General features: G+C 34.6%; 1 protein-coding gene across 1 annotated transcript in view; it reads right to left on the reverse strand.

The window, feature by feature from the left end:
* Positions 1–641: 641 nt before the first annotated feature.
* The window catches only part of RASSF9 (Ras association domain family member 9), a 28476-nt gene continuing 7673 nt past the window's right edge, over positions 642–21444 (reverse strand). Inside the window, exon 2 of the mRNA XM_008004175.3 lies at positions 642–2044. Within this exon, the coding sequence (XP_008002366.1) occupies positions 784–2044 (1261 nt within the window). The 3' untranslated portion in view covers positions 642–783. The remainder of the gene's footprint in view (positions 2045–21444) is intronic.

Genomic DNA, 21444 nt, shown 5'->3' on the forward strand with positions numbered 1-21444 from the left:
TGATTTTCTCTGTAACCCACACTGTACCTCACTCAGTGAATGAACATGTGTTTGGTCAGGAGATCTGAATTGCCAGATAGCAAATACCCATGCATAGCTCTTAATAATTTTAGACTTCTTTATAAAAATTGCTGTTTGCATGCAGCACTTGGCCCTGCCTCATCTGTATCCTATATATGTCTGATTCCCTGCCAGTGTTTATACATGTCCCAACAGCAGCCTGTTTCATAGGCCTCAACAGGTAGAAGGGTTCAGGAAGTGATATACATGATATGTTGTATTATCAAAAGATCAATTAAAAGAACCAAAATTTGAATTAATGCAGTTACAACACAGTAGCTTCCATATACTTTACAGATATAAAAACTCCAATGATACAGTTTTGGAAAAATATATATCATTGCACATTTTAATTCTATTTCTTCATGTTTGAATATTTGGACTGTCTAATATGGAGGATTGCTTTTAAAGTTTACGTAAATCATTTTCCATAGAAGCTAAGGAAGATTATCATATGATTCCCATCAAATTATTTCTGTGTTCTCCACCGACAAGCTATCTGTGCTGCATTCGTAATAAATAGTTCGTTGCTTGAACTTGTAATATTTAAAGTCCCCTTGGAAATTTCACATCAAAAACAACACATTTCTCTAGTTTTTATTAACTATTGAATACTATAATATGATTTACATTTTTTTCAGAGTGTTATATTTAAAATAAGGTTTCCTATTAAATTAAACAAACATTAAAACACGAAAGCAGGTCAGAAAGAAGGCATTGGAACTATGTTGACAACAGCACCACATCTCCCATGGTTGTTTCAGAGTCCTGACTGTGGTTAGAACTGATACCAGTGTCTGAGTCTGTGTCATTTGTGTAATTGCTAAATACTCTTTGAGTAAAGGGAGGAATCTCCCCATTGCTACTGGAAACCTCAGATTCCTTCACTCTGTTTTCCTTTAACTGGCACCCATCTTTGTTGCTAATATGAAGTGAATTGAATTCCTTGGCCAGGAGTTCATATTCTTTTTCTTTCATCTGAAGCAATGAGTCACTGTATTTAATCTCTTTCTGGATGCCACTCAAATGAGAGTGAATTTTCAAACCAGCTTTCATGCTTTTCTCCAAATCACACATAACACTCTCTAAATTAGAGCTTTCTAGTTCACTTGCAACTGCCCCTTCCGCATCTTCGTTTATATCAATGCAAACACTTTTTACCTCTTTATCTATTTCAGCAGAGAGCTTATCAATGAGTATTCGGTAATATTTCAGTCGTTCTTCCAGCTGTTCAATTCCATCACTTTCGCTCAGGTCCTCCAGAGTCTGGTTTTCCTCATACTGCAAGTCTAGATTTTGCTCAACTTCACTGAAACTGGGCATTAAATATGCATCCTGAACGTAGTTTTCTCCATCATTTTCTACCCGATCAAGATGGAACTTAGCTTCACACTTTTCAATTTCCAGATCCAGCTCTTTCATTCTCTTGACTTGCTGATGAATAGTATGGTCCTGGGAAATGATGAGATGAACTAATGTCTCCATATTATCGCGCTCATGAGAAACTGTGTCCTGCTTAATTTTAGCCAGTTTCCGGAAAGTTTTTCTGACTATTCTTTTTTGTTTATCTGGTGGTAATGTCTTCATGTAGTTTGCTGGGCTGAGCTCCCACATTTTTTCTGTGTTTTGCACTAATTTGGCTTCAGCTGTCCGCCACAAAGGAACTGGAAGAAAAGCATCTGCTTTAACTAAAACAAATTGCATATTAGGCTGCTCATCTCCCCATGCTTTCCAAAGCTTCAGGATTCTAGTTAGTGGAGGAAGAACCCGTTCTGAGCCTCTCCACTTCTCTATGATGCAGTAATCACTGGGCTTTCCCAGAAGAAATCGTTTCTCTCCAAATGTAGCCTCATGTTCCTCAAGCAAAGCCTGGATGACATCAGCAGAGGTGGTGCGTTTAGTCAGCCCACACACAATCTTCTCTTCTTGGCAAACCCAAACCACAATTTCCTTCTCTTCTGAATCCATGTCTTTAGTTGGAGATCTGAAAGAAAAACAAAAGCACATTATATTTCTGTCATCACCTGTGTAAACTCAGAAAGATGGTTTAACATTAATACGCTTTCTAGATTTTTACCCTTAATGAGAGAGGCATTTTAAAGTTGAGAATAAGAGTCAGAAGATTGGCCACGTGTGGTGGCTCATGCCTGTAATCCCAGCACTTTCAGAGGCCAAGGCGGGTGGATCACCTGAAGTCAGAAGTTTGAGACCAGCCTGGCCAACATGGATAAACCCCGTCTCTACTAAAAATACAAAAATTAGCCGAGTGTGGTGATGGACACCTGTAATCCCAGCTACTCAGGAGGCTGAGGCAGGAGAATTGCTTTAATCCAGGAGGTGGTGGTTGCAGGGAGTGGAGATTGTGCCACTGCCCTGCAGCCTGAGCAACAGAGTGAGCTCCATCTCAAAAAAAAAAAAAAAAAAAAAAAAGGTCAAAAGATTTAATGCAAGAAAAATATAAAAACCATGGAAAGGATCTTAATTAACTTTTTATTTCCTAGTGTGCTCTAGAAAGAGCAAACTTTCATTCAAGACAACTGAGGCTATTTTAATTAAAGCATAGGTAGCAATAGTGAAATCATAGAGTTAAAAATAGTACAAAATGGAAAAATAGTCATTCTTTTTCATTAACAACTGTTTATTTCATGCCTACACTAGAGCTCTGAAGGAGACTCAGAAACTGAGCATATAATCATTTTTACTAGTAGAATAATAATGATGATGATGATGATGATGTATGTGACGATTCCCAAATACTCCCATGACCCCTATTCCTATTGGAATCCTTCCTGCTTTGGAATGATCAAGTTCTTGTATATTGTGACCTCCTCTAGAGATCTGCCAGTTTTCAGCTCACATGGAAAGAACACTAATGATCATCATGCACATTGGTTCTATGTTACATATTTAAAAAGTAATACCTTATTAATAACCTCACAATCTGACTGGCTCCAGAACTATCATTTTCTGTCTTTCTTTTTTAAATCTGCTCCAATGTCCTTGTATTTTCTGCAGTCAGCTATTTCTCAATATTTTGGGGAAATTTTACAATCATGCAAAAAAATTTAAAAAAATTTGAAAACATTTTTAAAACTTCTTCTTAACACATTTAAAAGTAATAACCATCTATTACTGAATTTAGGCAATAAATCATTCACAACTATTATATGCTTCACCAGGCCTAGGGTCTACTTTATAGCAGACTTAGGATTTATTTAAAATCAACCATATTTATTTTATAACGTGGCTGCAGCTGAGTTTCTATTCATTTATTCCACAAATGTTTGTTAAGCACCTCCTCTGTGACCGGCACTGTCATGGGAAATGTGTATGATACAAAGACATGCGTGATTTATAAGAAAATGTTTCTCTTTTATTGTGGGGAAAGTGCCAGGATTGAGAATGGAACATGTGTTTGTTTATTGGCGGTTCCAGTGCTGAATTCCTTAATACATTAGTAGCACCCAGTTGCTAGACTGATATAGACTTATGAGCCTCAGTATCATTTAATAAAATTTTAAAAATTTAAAAATATAGAAAGGATGTGGAATAAATATCCATCAAAATTAAATCAGTTTAGAAATCTTAATCATTACTTTATAGACATAAATATTTTCATTTGGTCACAGCCCCATGAAAACCTAGTCATCTGATATGAATAAATATTTTAACACTCGAACTGGGCCTAAATAAAATGTTCCTATCTCAACCTTTCAAAATGTACTGGTTAGTAGAAATAATAGTATTTACAAATGCAAACACAACAAAAGGTTAAACATACAAATTTAGATTAGATAGCTTGGTTTGTTGTGTAATACCATGTAACAAACAGTTCTTATCTAATGGATTCAAATCTAGTAGTTGAGACACATAACCTCCAATTCTAATGCAACAGTGGATTGCATAAAATATACACATATATTGCATGTGTAAAATTGTTATTTGTTCTGTGTTACTTTGCTTTATGTGTGTGTTTCTTGGGGCTGAGCAGATAAACATTGCTTTATTCTGTTTTTAATTTATAAAATCTCATATCCCAAGATTTATGTCTATTTTCTATTCTTATCTGTGTTTTGGTTTCACTGATGAACAATCCCACTGCCAATTTGATTGTTATTATTCCTTTTTTTTTCCTTTTCAGCTCACCATACTCTGCTCTTGCTCACTCAATACTTTTTAATACCTCAAATATGTTTTCCTGTTCATTGGAAATATGTTTATTGATATTTACAATTTTCAATCCAATGAAGATATTTCTATTTTAGAGGTTTCTTAGGCAACAGCCCTGAAGTTAGGAACCCATGTATAAGGCATTACTAATGTTATCCCCATTTTACAGATGACGTAACTGAGGCAAGGAGAGGGAAAGTCACTTGCCTAGTCACAAAGCTAGGAAGTAGGAGTTTTCCTTCCAGCTCTGGCTTTATACTTTAACCTATAATCCCTGAAAGTGGATTACAATAGCTATTAAGACTACTCACTTACAAATATTTTCCAATTTATATGAATTGATTACATGTCAATAGTTACTTTTAAATTAACACTTGGAACTCAATGTACTTTTCTTCATAAAATTAATGTTTTACTTACAATAGTTAATCAAACTCCTGGGTTGAATGCTTTTAGGTAAAGTATAATTTTGCCTTCCTTTAACTTTATTATCTTCTTCATGAACATTCAGTATAAAGGCAAGCATTGAGAGAGTCCCCTGTATCTGATTCTGGAATACTAGATGAATAGGGGCTGAGATTGAAGGCAGACGGTAAGACTGATATTGATGTTGGTTCCAGGAGTGATCCTCACTAGATATTCTGGAAGGGAGTAACCAACAGGTGGATGTCCTGATGGGCACCTCTATAGGAATACCATAATTTGTTTGCAAGTGTATATTAGTTTAAATTAACTGGGTATAAAATAGAGATTTCCTGGATTATGGAATTCCAAATGTATTACTCCTGTATTACATTATAGAGGAAAAACTTTTACTCAAAAAATTGTACATTTAACAGAATAAAGTAACTACCACACTCACACTTAATTCATGCCAATTTCAGTTTAGAATTTTAGGTTAATTTGATAACTGTTATCTTCACAATTTGCCAGTGGATATAAAATTTCATAAGCCAGAATTTAGTGGGGTCATGTCTTCAAAGTATAGTAGTTAGCATGCTAATAGCTTATCATCCATGAACTTTCTTTAATAAATTATATGGTCAAAAATATTTGAATCAGTTATCTACATCATTACTTATAACAAGGTAATGTACCAGGTGTCCACTTTAAGCAGGTAAAACAATGAATAAATAAAAACTCAGAGTATCACCTTACACAATGTTAATTACAGTATGTTACATTTTGTTTCTGATTAAAACACATCACAATCAATAAAACTTAAGACATTTTACAATGAAATATACGTTCAAAATTGAATAACATTATAGCTGTGATTGCACTTGATTTGAACTAGTTTGTCCATTTCAACAATGATTCCTAACAAAAGAGAAAATGCTTTTTACTCATATTTAAACTATGACTCCCACCAATTCATAACTACTTCACACAATTATCTTTTACTATGTTTTAGTTATTGGAAATTGAATGAAAAACAATTCAAAACATTATTGAAAATATTTTGTTACACTATATACGTATATTATGCTACAACTATAATTACATAGTATACATTTATGAAATTTCTTATGCATATAACTATTCTTAGTTGTATATTTGAAACCTTGTTAAATTTGAAAACATTAAATACATCCTAAGGTTTTCACAGAAATATTTTGTTGTGTTGCTTAACATACTTCTGTTTATTTTAAAGGTAGTTTATAATCACATAGTATGTTTGAAAATTATCAATATATACACAAGAAAAATTTTTAATGTTCATAATGCTATATAATGTACATTTTAATTTAATAACCCCTGAAATATTGAGATTCATTTGCAAATATTTTGAAAAATATATAGCAGGGATGATTGGACTTGAAAATTTAAATTTAAGATTTTATCTTAATTTTTATGAACAGATTTTAAAAATTCAGCTACATTATTTTTTCTAATTCTATATATTCTTCACTATAAAACTGCAATGTAGATATATGACATATTTCTTCAAGTAAAAATAAGAGTAATAGAGGTAGAAAATTGTGGAAAATATACTGTATAAATACAGGTATTAAGAATGATAATAAAATAACCACTATTATTACTTAATACACAGAATGGTATAGTGTTTTTAGTACTCTTATTCAGTAACCTTATTGATTTTACTATAGTACTTAACAATATTATTTTATAAATGTTTTCTAACTTATACACAATATTTTTTCACCTGTTTCAACCAGTCTATTTTTTTTTATTGGCATGTACACTACCAAAATAAAATAACTCTTAACCAAATAAGAGACATTGTAAAAAATCATTAATATATACGTTGGATCAAAGATGAGCCAAGAATGTTTTTAATCTTCCCCGATTTATAGTTTTCTGGTTTTGATTAAATTTGTGCTAATGAGACACACTTCACTGAAAAGATAGATATATACTTGGTTATTCACCTACACCAGTTTCATTATTCAGGTTTTGCCTTTTTCGAATATCTTCATCATAAATTCAAGAGGATTTATATATTACATGAATCTTTCAACAACATGTGTTAGCCTCAGAGGTATTTTTCCACAATAACTTTGAAATATTAGTGAAAAATTGAATATGGGACTTTTTACATTGACTCTATTGTGAAGCAAGCACTTAAAATAGTTCTCCACTGATAATTAGCATTAATAACACAGAAACAATTACACAGAATTAAAATGAGTTGGCTTGTAATAAAAAAGACAACATTCATACAATCAAATATTCTTTCAAAATACTTTAATTGACTAAGCACAAAGCATCAAGAAATAAATTAGCAGTTTAAATCCTGAAGTTTTAAGATAAAATATTGTCTATGATATTGTAGCATCAAATTGGAGATTCAACAAAATTTATATTTACAGAAAAGGAATTTAGTGTGGAGGTAGAGAAAAATGAAGCTAAGTGGATAAATGTATAAAATTTGGCCATCTTTATTCAGTGGCCCAAAGATAAAAGGCACGAAAGTTGGCCCTGGAAAATCAATCAAAGAGCAAAATCTCTTCCTAGTGTATTGTAGACATTAAACTTTGGCTAAAATTTTATATATAAAATTTAGCAGGAACCCACTTTCAAAACAATAAGAATAAATAAAATATTAAATTATTAAGAATAATTACATTATAAGATATGCTTCTAAAACCCAGTATATGAACACTAGGATGTAATCTATAAAGGGAATTTATGGAAAATATTTGGAACTCTGAGTGCATTTTTCCATAGAACATGTGAAACAACTCTTGATTTCCCAGGCCAGCCTGGAAAGTATAATACTAACACAATGTAGCTACTATGTAAAGAAGTGATTCCAAGGGAAATGCTTTTATTGCTTGAGTCTCTGCAGAACAAGACTTCGTGCTTGAAAATCAGAGTCTGGACTTTTTCAGTTTCAACCTATTGGTGGCACCTATGCCTAGAGATTGTGAGGGAAACTTCCATCAGATTGAAAGATGAGACCTGTGAAGCTTTGGGGGCATATCTGAGTCTTGGCCAGCTTCCCAAAGACTAGTCTTTGTTTCCTTCTTATTACCATTGTTTATTCTTTAAACTGAAATTTGTCTCAGTGGTTCCCTACCAAGGGTGATTTTGCCCCTGGGAGATATGTGACAACGTGTAGACACATTTTTGGTTTTCACATCAGGTGGCACTGTTGACACACCCTCTTCCAGATTTTAAACAAAACAGTATGTATCCAGTGGGTAGAAGCCAGAAAGATAAATATCCTACAATGCACAAGACAGCTTCTCATATCAAACAATTATCTGGCCTGAAATGTCAATAGTGGCACTGTTGACAAGCCCTGTTCCAGATTTAAAATAAAACATACTTTCAGTACAGCTACCCTTTTCCCTTTTTTTCTTACCACTTCTAGGAAATCTAATAGTAAAATGTATTAAAGCAAAAACAACAAGCCAGGGAGATGCAGCAATCTCAAGTAGTCTAAAACATATGATGAAAGTTGGCATTCTATTTAACGAAATATGAATAGGACTTTTTTGTTGTTGTTGTTGCTCCTTTTCATCCCATCATCAACCTTTATGCTTGCTATAATTAATTCTATCCAGCTGGGCCTCTTTGTTAACTCCAGAACTGGTTCTAAGGAACAGGATTAATTTTAGTTCATGGAAAGGCTTCCATTCATAGCCTTGTAAATTTTTCTTTTTGATTAAGAAATTATATTCGAATATATGGCCACTATATACAGGAAATGAGCTATGGGACAAAAAGAAGATGTGTGGATGATATGACATACTTGGAATGGTTTAGACCCATGCAGTGATGGTTGTGTTAGGGATGGGAGTCAGCACAATGGTTTATTGCAATTCTCTTATATGCCTTCCTTGAAGTTATTTCTGTCCTGGACAGAAGGGACAAACAAAAATTAGAATTAGGAAGGAAGATTTCTAGGCACTGAAAGTTTAAGGAAAGAGGTGGCCAAGAAATTATTTGCAGTTTTTACACGGTGAAAGGGAAACCCCACAGACAACTGTAGGAAATAAGAGAGAGAGAGAAAAAAACCAAAAACCTCTAGATTAGGGGAGCTGTAGGCATAAAAAATAGGTCTAAACAAGTCAGGGACAACCTTTAAAAATAGCCTAGCAATAAAATTAAACTGAATATAACATTATTTTTCTTTTGTTGTCCAGAAGACACTCTGGAATCTAATATGGTCACAAAGTCACCCTTATTCATGTGAATTGGTGATATGCATTATTCCATGCATTGTGCTTTCTGATTGCTGAATATAAAACAATGGTTACTCCTTTGGGTATACACCCAGTAATGAGATTGCTGAGTCTAATGGTATTTCTGATTTTAGGTCTTTGAGGAATTGCCACAGTCTTCCACAATGACTGAACTAATTTTCACTCCTCTGAAAAGTGTATAATCATTAATTTTTTTCCACCTTACCATCATCTGTTATTTTTGATTTTTTTTTAATAGTACCCATCTGACTGGCATGAGATGGTATGGTATCTCATTGTTGTTCTGATTTGCATTTCTCTAATGATCAATGATATTGAACCTTTTTTCATATGATGGTTGGTTGCATGTATGTCTTCAAAAAAAAGAAAAAGAAAAAGACATACACATTACATTAAACCAAATAAAACTGCCTGTATTCTGACTTAAAAAATAAAATATCTGTTCATGTCATTTGCCCACTTTTTTATGGGATTGTTTGTTTTTTACTTGTAAATTTAAGTTCCTTATAGAGGCTAGATATAAAAATACATGTACACACGCATATGTTCATTGCAGCACTAGTCACAATAGCAAAGACATGGAATCAAACTAAATGCCCATCAATGGTAGACTGGAAAACGAAAATGTGGTTCATATACACCATGGAATACTATGAAGCTATAAAAGAATGAGATCATGTCCTTACAAGGATATGAACAGAAATGGAGTCCATTATCCTGGACAAACTAACATAGAAACAGAAAACCAAGTACTGCATGTTCTCACTTGTAAGTGGGAGCTAAATGATGAGAACACGTGGACATACAGAGGGCAAAAACACACTGGTGTCTTTCAGAGGGTGGAGGATAGGAGGAAGGAGAGGTTCAGGCAAAATAACTAATGGGTACTAGGCTTAATACCCAGGTGAGGGGATAATCTGTATAACAAATGCCCATGACACAAGTTTACCTATGTTACAAATCTGCACTGGTACCCCTGAACTTAAAAGTTAAAATAAAAAAACAATGGTTACTAATATTCTACATTTCATCAGTATTTGACTAAGCTAAGATTAGTGTTATAGCCTGATTTTTTTCATGCTATGGAAGGTAAACAAATGTTTTCAGCCAAAATTTTCTTTCCATAGAGAAATGGGGATTATCTTTCTCATATTTTCTTAAAACACAGTGCACATAATTCCCTTCAAAATCTTCGTTAAATGTCAGTACATTTTATAATAATATAATCCTCAGTAGATAGAAGCTGATTTTACTCTAACACCATTACAGAATTTTTTTTTGAGACAGAGTCTCGCTCTGTCGCCCAGGCTGGAGTGCAGTGGCGCAATCTCAGCTCACTGCAAGGTCTGCCTCTTGGGTTCACACCATTCTCCTGCCTCAGCTTCCCAAGTAGCTGGGACTACAGGTGCCCACCACCACGCCTGGCTAATTTTTTGTATTTTTAGTAGAGACGGGTTTTCACCCTGTTAGCCAGGAGGGTCTCAATCTCCTGACCTTGTGATCCCCCCTCCTCGGCCTCCCAAAGTGCTGGGATTACAGGCGTGAGCCACCGCACCTGGCCAAATGTGCAATTTTTAATAAAAATTTTATACAAGTAAATTGCATTTATTCTATGTCACTTTGCCTCCAAATTCACTGTTCATTTTAAGCTATGGTACATAAATTATTATAATTTGCTTCAACATGTATTTGTTAATGGAACTTCAGTTTTAACAAATATGATTTGGTGTTAAGGATGTAAGAGAAATGGAAGATAAAATGATCTTTATATTCAGAATATTGTCATATAGCTGGAAAGAAAAAAATATATGTTTAGAGAAATAGATTTTTAAAATTCAAGACCACACTAAGCACTACTAGAAATCATAAGATATGCTCTGTACAAATGTACTATACAATTTCAGAGAAGAAAGGCAACAATAAAGTTAAGTAGTCTTTAATAAATAATAAAAAAGACATAGAAGTTGTTCTCAATACCTTCAACTCATTCACAACCTCCATAACCCTTTGTAGAAAGAGCTTCAAGAGATTTAATGTGGGACGAAGGTGGTAATTTAGATCTTGTCTGTAAAGGGGACCTATTCAAATTGTGCCTTGCCTTAACATGATTAATGTGGGCATGGTAGCTGAGGAACAGCTACTTTAAAAATGGTAAGATAACTAAAGAACAGTTGAGGATAGGTAAAAGATACATTGGATAATAATAACTCATATTTATTGTATGCTTAGTAAATGTCAGCAATTGTTGTAAATGCTTTATGCATATAAATTCAGTTTTCATTACAACCATATCAAATAGGTTGTATTATCAAACCCATGTTACAGATTAGAAAACTGAGGCACAAGAGATTGTTTGTTCAATGCTACCCTCAGCTAATAAGTGGAGTAAAATAAGTTTCGATAACTGAATTAGAATTGAGTCAGACCACTGATGAACTCTCTAGTAAATCTAATATAATAATCAATATGTTTTAGTAAGTTTTTTTCTGAAAACAAAATATAATATCTGAGTTAGATTTGAACTTATTGAGAAAATATGCTTTGTGGTATCATAAAAACACAAGACAATATACATTTATTTATCAACTACATCAATGTATTATCAATATACAAAGTTATCTATCAATGCAATATTCAATAATTGATTTTCTTGAAATCAGGTGGCTTATCATACACAGACTCCTCATTTTTTAAATCAGTTTAAAAAGGAACTATAAAATTGGCTGGGCATGGTGGCTCACGCCTGTAATCTCAGCACTTTGCGATGCCAAGGCAGGAGAGTTACGAGGTCAAGAAATCGAGACCATCCTGGCCAACATGGTGAAACCCCGTCTCTACTAAAAATACAAAAATTAGCTGGGCTTGGTGGCGTGTGCCTGTAGTCCCAGCTACTCTGGAGGCTGAGGCAGGAGAATGGCATGAACCCGGGAGGTGCAACTTCAAGAAAAAAAAAAAAAAAAAAAGGAAATATAAAATTATTTTGTAATTTCCATGGTGAACACCTGAATAAAATATTGAATTGCCTGTTCAATTCAAATTTCTAAAAATATTTTTAAAACTGGATTAAACAAAGTTTCTTCATGGTATTGTAAACCTCCAAAACAATATAATGAGTAACTTGGAAGGAATCAAATGCATGTATGTTTGATTACTGGTTTTTTCACATACTAGGCAATTTTTTTTTTACCTCAAGCATTCTTTTTTTTTTTTTTTTTTTTTTTTTTTAAGAGACAGGGTCTCACTATGTTACTGGAGCTGGTCTCAACTTAAGTGATCCTCATGTCTTGGCCTCCCAAGGTGCTGGGATTACAGGCACGAGCCACAGTTCCTAGCCGCTTTAATCATACTTGATTATACTACAATGTTTACCATAACAATTAGCAAAATACGGATTTTAAATAAGAAAATTTAAAATGACTTATTCATTCCTGCACCTGGAGATAATTCATATTTAATTATTTTCTAATAAAAAATACCAATATTTAATGAACATTTAGTATGTGCTATGCTCTGAGTGCTTTACATGTTTAAACCTATTTAATCCATTTCCCAAACCAATGAGGATGTACTAAAATTATGCCCATTTTATGGATGAGTGAATCAATAAGTACAGATAGATCATTATGCACATCTAAGCTTAAATTTTCTCATCTACACAACACACCCAAATCACAAGTTTGTGATAAATATTAAATTACACAACATATGTGAAGTTCCTAAGCCAGTGACTGATACATAGTTAGCATTTATAATGACTAGTTCTCTGTCTGCTTTAGAAAAAAAACAAAAAAAAGAAGACAACAATAATGTGGTTATATGAAGACCAGCAGAGCGCCAAGTTCATATTTGTAAATATTAGTACCTTGTCTAGATATTTAAACATACAAAGCTAAAATGTCTCTGCTAGCTTTGGAAATGGAAAATTGAAAAGGACAACTGGTTCAGTTATTTTTCTAGTTTTTTTTAGACTTGTTCATTAGTCAATAAATAGGTGATAAGTCAATGTTTTGATGTTCAAATAAATTTGGAAATTATTTGGCTACCACGGTGTTGGTAAACTATAGCCCTTTGATCACATGCAGGCCACCACCAGTTTTTGTATGGTTCATGGTCTAAGAATGTGTTTTACAGTTTTTCATGATTTTAAAAATCAAAAGGAAAATAACCAGCTTAGACATGAAAATCATAAGATTCAAATTTCAGTGTCCATAAAGTTTTACTGAAACCCAGCCATGCTCATTTGTTTACATATTGCATATGACTGTTTTCATGCTGCAATGACGAAGTTGAGTATGTGACAGAGAATGATCTTATGGTTCACAAACCTTAAAATATTTACTATTAGTCCTTTACTGAAAGTTTGCCAACCCCTGGATAAACACAGTGAAATAGATTTCTTTACTTTAGGAATTCTGAGGGCATTTAATATGATGATGTTACATCATAAAACCCCAAGAAAAGGAAAATGATTTCAGTATACAGTACTTTCTAAATGTATTTGACCTTGTCACTTCACAATATTGAAGGTTTACATGAAACGTCTGTAACGCACAAATTAAACTATTTTTTACCATATAAAATGAAAAATGTCATCTTTTTTCCTCAGAAGCCACCTGTATTTTCTAACAATAAATTAAATAATATTTCCCTCATGTAAATAATGTACGACTGCATAAAATTGTATTAAAATGCCGATGGGATCTCTTACATAAAACATTAAAATTTTTTTCAGGAACACATATTGAATGTCAGTCTAGGAGACCTTTGACTGTCTTCTTTAAGTTTTAGAGAATTGTTCAATTTATTTTTAGTAAGTTTCAATGTTCCCCCACTTGTTCAGCCTTTAAAAGTTACATTGACGCCCAGCGCAGTGACTCATGCCTGTAATCCCAGCACTTTGGGAGGCCAAGGTGGGCAGATCACGAGGTCAAGAGATCCAGACCATCCTGGCCAACATGGTGAAACCCTGTCTCTACTAAAAATACAAAAATTAGCCGGGTGTGGTGTCGGGCGCCTGTAGTCCCAACTACTCCGGAGGCTGAGACAGGAGAATGACGTGAACCTGGGAGGCGGAGATTGCATGAGCCAAGATGGCGCCACTACACTCCAGTCTGGTGACAAAAAAAAAAAAAAAAAGAAAGAAAAAGAAAGAAAAGGAAAGAAAAGGAAAAGAAAAAGGAAAAAAAAAAAAAAGCTACATTGACCAATAAATTCTAAGTTTGTCTGGCTATTTCCTACACTTAAAAAATAATCACGTCAGAAAAACTGAAGGCGGTTTAGGTAAAGCAAATATGCTACACATGAAATAGGAAGCTCTGGCCCACAACTAACTCTGCTTAATTTTATCCAGTATGTGGCAAATGTCTTCTGAAGTAACATTTGTTTTTGGATCATACAGCTGCAATCCTAGGGAGAGATAAATACAGAACTCATAAATAATACAGTTCTTTTCTTAGGTTGCTAAGGAAATTTGAATCACTGTTTTGATAGATAAAGCATGAAAATTAGTGCTATGAAAATAGTTTCCTCCAAACTCAAAGCATTAGCATTTTTAAAAAATAGTTTGAAAATTGGAGTCTTTCAGAAAATTAATGACTCTATGGAAACTTAGGACAGTCATCACTTAATAAAAACAAAAGAAAAAATTATCTTGAAAATTAAAATTTGATATATGTTTGTGTGTATATGAGTGTGTGTGTGTATAATTGTATTTATTAGTTCTGTGCTCTACTAATGCCACTTTAATTTTCCAAGAAGTAATATTATAAACCAGACATGCGGGATAAGAAAAACCCTAGACATTCCATAATGGCAGGGTAGCTATACAACATAATTCCCACGTACAGAGAAAAGGGAAGAGAGTGTGTAAAGAATGTGTATTGGAAACCACTTGGGGTTAAGTAAACTGAACTCATAGTTCAGATTCCGGAAACTGATTATAATCAAAATACAAATATTTAACATGTGGTATTTACCAGATGAAATGGTGAGAAAATATCTAATCTTGTTGAAAATTTGAGTGTTCACTTCCCAGTATTACCTGCACCTGCGAGGTTGCTAAAGTGCCCTTACTGTTTGGTATTTTGTAAAGAAATATTTCGCAACAAAAAATAAGTGCTTATTAAAAGGAAAGTCACCTACCCTTAATGGTTTGTTTACTGATAACTATTGTTATTTCAGCTATTAGTACGAGATTTTCTTTTGACAGCCGAATCCATATTGGCTTTGCCTTCTTAGTGCAAGATATTTCCTAATGATAATGATTTTGAGCTTGTATTTATGTGCAACCACCTGCTCTTCCCCTCTAAATGTATTCCGAGATAAGCTGGTAAACTTGAAGGGCATAAGTCACATGAAAGAATTTCAGTTATCCAGTTGGATAGCTGAAAACATGAGGTGAGCCCCGTTATCCCTGACTTTCATTTTCTGAATATATCCTGTAATGAACTGCAATAAAATAACTTCCAACTGGAAACTTCATCTGAATAATCAACTATTTACATTAATCACAAATAAATTTCTTGAAGAGAAAAAGAAAATTATTAACTTGTAGAAATGAGAGTATATCAGGGCTTGCCATTCTATTTTGTTAAGGAAAAGGAGAGATATTATACTCGGGAACATTATTGGTAAGAGAAAAATACGAATCGTCTATATCAAAAGTATTGTGCGTTTATTTTTCTTCCCTAGGTTTTAACTCTTTAATATGCTTTGAATTTTACCGTCTCCACCTCTTCTAGGACTTTGCTTTATAATTTACCCCTTCATAAACTCTTTTTATCTTCTACCTTTTTCTCTGGTTCTTTCTACTATTTTGTCACATTAAAATAACCTTCGCTTGACCACATATTCCCCTCCACTATCTTTCCTTCACACACCAAATAGCAATCCATTGTTATTCTCTCTAGTACATCACTTTTCAGAAACTCCTCAACCCACCACAAAATGTCTATCTACTGCCTCCACTCGTCCTCAGTAGACACGGGCCTTCTTAGCGTTATCAGAAATCTCCTAACTGCCACGCCCAATAGTCACTTGCAGAACTGATCTGACATGACCTCTTTGTAACATAATGCATTGTGACCTCCTCCTTCCATTCTTGCAACTCTCCTCTCCTTGACTGTTACGATGCCATTCTCACATGCGTCTTCCTTTACTTTTCCAGCTGCTTCTTCCCAGATCCTACATGGACGTTGCTTCTTCCACATAGTCAATAGATGTGGACGTCATGCAAGTTAAGATTAGCATGGCCACAAATACTTGGCAGTTCTTCCCATTAAGAGAAGCTCTCTATTTCTTCACCCCTTGAATAGACCTTGGAACTTGCTATGACCAATGGAATGTGACAAAAACCATGTTTGCAAGTTCTGAGTTCAGTCTTCAAAAAGTCTTGCAGCTTCTGCTTACTTCTTTTTGGAATGCAGTCTGAGACTCCTATTTGATGAAAAAAGCCTGAGTTCAAAGAGTATATGGAGAGAAAAGAGGCAATCCATCGAAATAAAGTTGCTCTACCTGAACTGAGCCCTCAGCCAATCAGCTGCTCATGAGAGAGCCTAGGTGAAGCTAGCAGAAGAACCAGTCCTGCTGACCCACAGAATTATGGAAAATAATAAATCGTTCTTTTAGCCACTAATTTGGGGAGTGTTTTTGTTTGTTTGTTTGTTTCCTTCTTTCTTTCTTTCTTTTTGAGATGGAATCTTACTCTGTCGCCCAGGCTGGAGTGCAGTGGCGCAATCTCGGCTCACTACAAGCTCCGCCTCCTGGGTTCAGGCCATTTTCCTGCCTCAGCCTCCCAAGTAGCTGGGACTACAGGCGCCCGCCACCATGCCCGGCTAATTTTTTTTGTATTTTTAGTAGAGACGGGGTTTCACCGTGTTAGCCAGGATGGTCTCGATCAACTGACCTCGTCATCCGCCCGCCTCGGCCTCCCAAGTGCTGGGATTACAGGCTTGAGCCACCGTGCCTGGCTGGGGAATGTTTTATTATGCAGTAAGTGATAACTGATACAGTTGGCATCCCCTAAATTTTCGACTGTGACTCATTTCTTGTCTCACTAAACACAGTCTTGTGTGTGACTGCAATAACAGTTGCAGTCTGTAAACCAGTTGTATGATGATGGTTCTCAAACCTAACTATTACGACCTTGAGTTCTAGACCTATATTCCCAGCTTTTTTTTTTTTTAATCTTGATATTTTCATTTTAATAACTTACAAACACCTCAGATTTGATCCGTGAAAACTAATTCATCATACTCTTCTTTCAAATATCAAACTATTCCATTACCTGAGTTCCCATCCTACTGAATGCAATTATTAATAGTGTTCCCCATCTGTTTACCCAGCTTGAAAAATGAGTTTTCCTAAACTCTTTCCTTTGCCTCTCTCCTCTTTAACAACCAATCACTGTTTATCTTTTCTCTTAAATAGCCCAAATATCTGCCCTCATATTCATCACTACCAGAATTCAGACAAATCTTTTACTATATATTACTGTAGTAAGATATTGTATATTCTGTTATTATAAAATCTTTCCCCTTCACATTTGTGCCCCATAATCTTACCAGACTGTCATTTTTAAAATGTAAATCTAGTTTTAATTTCTTTGATTGAAATCTTTAAATTATTTCTGAGTCTTGCATTTTAAACCTGTCTCTGTCTCCCTTTATCCCACTCTCTAGCTCTTTTCTGCTCCTAGGATTTCTTCCATAATCTGACTCCTCTAACTCATAGCCAAGCATTAATTAATATACATATTGAGTTAGCCATTCCTTACTTCTTGCTGATCTCTAACAGGTCTACTATGCGAATAACCTGCTGTTACACATATCACATTATTGATTGCTCGACTGGAACGGACCGCATCTGCTATGCTTTTATTTTGACTTCGAGCTTTTCCATAACCTGTTGCGTTATCCTGAAATATCCTTTGATCCCTTCTCCATCTAACTCTTACTCTGCTTTAAGTGTTAAGTGTTGCTTTCAGGAAAGTTCTCTGACCTTCTCTGAATAGCCTCACTCCCACAAACCCAAATGGAAATGTGTGCTTATTTATGTATTTATTTATTTATGATAGGAAGTCTCACTCTGTTGACCAGGCTGGAGTGCAGTGGTGCAATCTCAGCTCACTGCAACCTTTACCTCCCAGGTTCAAATGAGTCTCCTGCCTCGGCCTCCCTGACAGCTGGGATTACAGGCGCATGCCACCACGCCTGATTAATGTTTGTATTTTTAGTAGAGACGAAGTTTCACCATGTTGATACTTCTACAAAATCTAATATACACTTAGTAGCAGCACTTTGTACTTTAGATAATGCTTCCTTTTTTGCTAGTTTGCCAGTCAAGTCCTGGACTGAGTCTCACTTTCGACTAAATGCCTAATACAGTAGGTATTAAATTTGGGAGTGGGGTGGAGATGAGAAGGGGGAGTTGTAGGGAGATATATAAAGGGAATTTCTCAGTCAATAATCTAGATCGAGTGTCTGTAAACTAAGGTCCTCATGGTTATAACTGCCCCACCACCTGTTTTTGTAAATAAAAGTTTTATTGGAACACAGTCACATAGATTTCATTATGTATTGTCTATAGCTATTTTCATACTACAAGGACAGAGTAGTTGAGATGGAGACACTATGTCTGGGAAAATATAAAATATTTATTATGTTTTTTACACAAAAAGTTTGACAGCTCCTATCCTAGATAATTTGGCTGCCCCAGAAATCTACACTGTATTTATTTAAATAATACAATGTTTATTGAACTTCAATATCTACACAAGTTTTCTCTGTGCCATTCTCCAGGAGATAAACAGGTAAAAATAATGTGATCCTTACACACACACACACACACACACACACACACACACATACCCTTACAGTCCATTGGAAATAATGGCTATGTTTGAAAGCAGTTTCAACCAAAGGTAATGATTAAAGGATCATTAAAAGGGTGACTGCCTCATGTGGCCTGACTGTGATTCATGTAAGATTAGTCAGCCTGACAGCCCTGACTGGGAAACCAGTTTGTGTTTTGCCTTTGAAAGCCTCACTCCAGGTGCATCGTGCTATTCTGTGTTAATCAGCCCTATATGGATGTCAGGAGGGACAAGAGTAGGTTGGATGAAAGGCTGCTCTCACAGTCCCATCTCAGGTGCAGTGTATCCAAACACCAGGTGTTTACAGGTGGAATATTTGGAAGCATTAAAATCACACCTTAATTTTCTTCACTCTTCACCCTGATGTTCTCCCCTCCCAAAACCTATCTCTGTCATATTTTCTGTTCTTTATGATGACACACATGTATCTCCAGTTACTCAGAACCGAAATCTAGTCACCAATTTTTTTTTTTTTTTTTTCCATCCTGATACTGGTCCTATGCATTGAATTTTGAATTCCTATAAATTCTGCCTCCATGGTGACTCTTAAATCATTCTTCTCTTTCTGTTTAAGAAAGTCCTTCAACTCTCCCATACCTGGCCCACTCGTATTCTTTCTCCATTCCTTCCAATATTTTTAAGTATATTTCTTCAAGTTTGATATTTATGTGACATAATGATGATATCATTTTCTTGCTCATAGCCCTTCAGTGGTTCCCACCACAATCTAAGGAAAAATTAAATTAAATTTAAAAGTAAAGTAATCTGTTTGGCCATTCACAAACTCACTGATACTATTATGCCAAATATTTTACATTTCCTCCTCTTTCTCCTTTACCTACAATATTCTTTTTCCCAACTTGTTACATTCTAACCTTCCCTCTCATTTAGATGCCAGGATAGACACTATTTTTAAAACCCACAGAGGTTGTTTCTCCTTGTCACCTAACATACCACTCTATCTATATGTCAGTCCTGAGTTTCAGGCCCTAATATCTTACTGAATAGCTCTACTTTATATATTTAACTAATCTGAAACTTAGCAAGGCTAGAGAAGAATCATTAATTTTCCACACATTCTTCCCAACAGCTGCTCTTTGACAAATGTCTTCAGAATCATCCCTGTTAAAATCCTCAGAGTCATCCTTCATTTTTCATGTTCCCTCACTCAGTACAAATTTAAGTTCTCCTTCCAAACTGTATCCATTTTGTCACCTACATTCCTTCTCTACTATCATTACACTAGTCATCACCTTTTGCCTGTACACCTTTTGCAACTAGATTCCCTGCTTTCACTCTTTGTCCTACTACAATTACCTCTCTACATACTAGCTAAGTTGACCTTTTGAAAAATGTAAATAAGATTATATAATTCCCCCTGGTTAACACCCTTCAGTGGATTTCCCTTGCATTTAAAGTATAATCAACATTTCTTATGATTCACAAATATCTAAATAATCACACTCCATCTAGGTCTTCAACTACTTTCCCTACTAGTTAAGCCCCTTACTAACTGGTCTTCCTTCATGTTTTCCACAGCTCCAAACCATATTCTGTCTTAGTGACTTTATACTTTCTGTTCAACCTGGCTGAAAGAGTCTTCTACCACAAGCCTGACGTGCCTGATTTCTTTGGTTCATTACAGTCTTAACTAACAAACCAACTCTTCCCAGACCACTCTCCACTCTCCACTACACGACTCTATTTTTTCCTTATAACAGTAATTACTATCTCAAATGTCTAATTCACGTATTGTTCTTGCATTGTCTATCTGTCTACCACTGCATTACACATTCAATCAGAGGAAAAACCTTGATTATCTTTCTCACTACTTTATCCTTAGCATCTAGAAAAATATATGGCACATACTACAAGGTAAATAAATATTTATTATTCAACATGTGGATTTTATTATGACACTTTAAAATGCTTGCTTTATATTTCAATTGTTTACATATGGCTTGTGTGTCTTGTTAATCAGCAAGCTCCTTAAAAACATAATCCATACCTGATTTATCATTAATACTTCACAATATAACTCGATATAAATATATGTGTGTGTGTGCGTGTGTGTGTATTTAAATAGGTCACAAGTCTGATGGAGTGAGATTTGTGATCTACTTAGAACATCATGTATGTTTTTTTCTGAAATGATAAAATAAATTTTTTAGTATCTAATAGCACAAGAGTGTGGTTGTAGCAGTAATAATTTAATTGTACATTTAAAAATAACTAAAAGAGTGTAATCAGATTGTAACACAAGGATAAATATTTCATGTGGCAGATACCTCATTTACCCTGATGTGATTATTATGCATTGTATGCTTGTATCAAAATATCTCATGTATCACATAAATATATATATATACACTTACTATGTGTCCACAAAAATGAAAAATAAAATATTATGAGCATATTCTGTAAAACATTACATTCCAGAGTCAACCGTTTTACTGATTCTTCTAAATTGTGATTACAGCAAGTCCTCCTAATTAAAAGTAGAACCACAAAAAATGCTTAACATTGTTAAAACAGTACTTAGTCTAAGTCTCATGGCTATTAGTTACAGTTCTAGGAAGAAATTCCTTGACTTCCACTGCTGGAAGAACAGGCAGTCAAGGAATAAAGTTGAATGCTTTGTGGTCTACCTCTGTAATGTGCCTAGTT

Source organism: Chlorocebus sabaeus, chromosome 11 (assembly GCF_047675955.1).
Source record: "Chlorocebus sabaeus isolate Y175 chromosome 11, mChlSab1.0.hap1, whole genome shotgun sequence".
Classification (NCBI taxonomy): domain Eukaryota; kingdom Metazoa; phylum Chordata; class Mammalia; order Primates; family Cercopithecidae; genus Chlorocebus; species Chlorocebus sabaeus.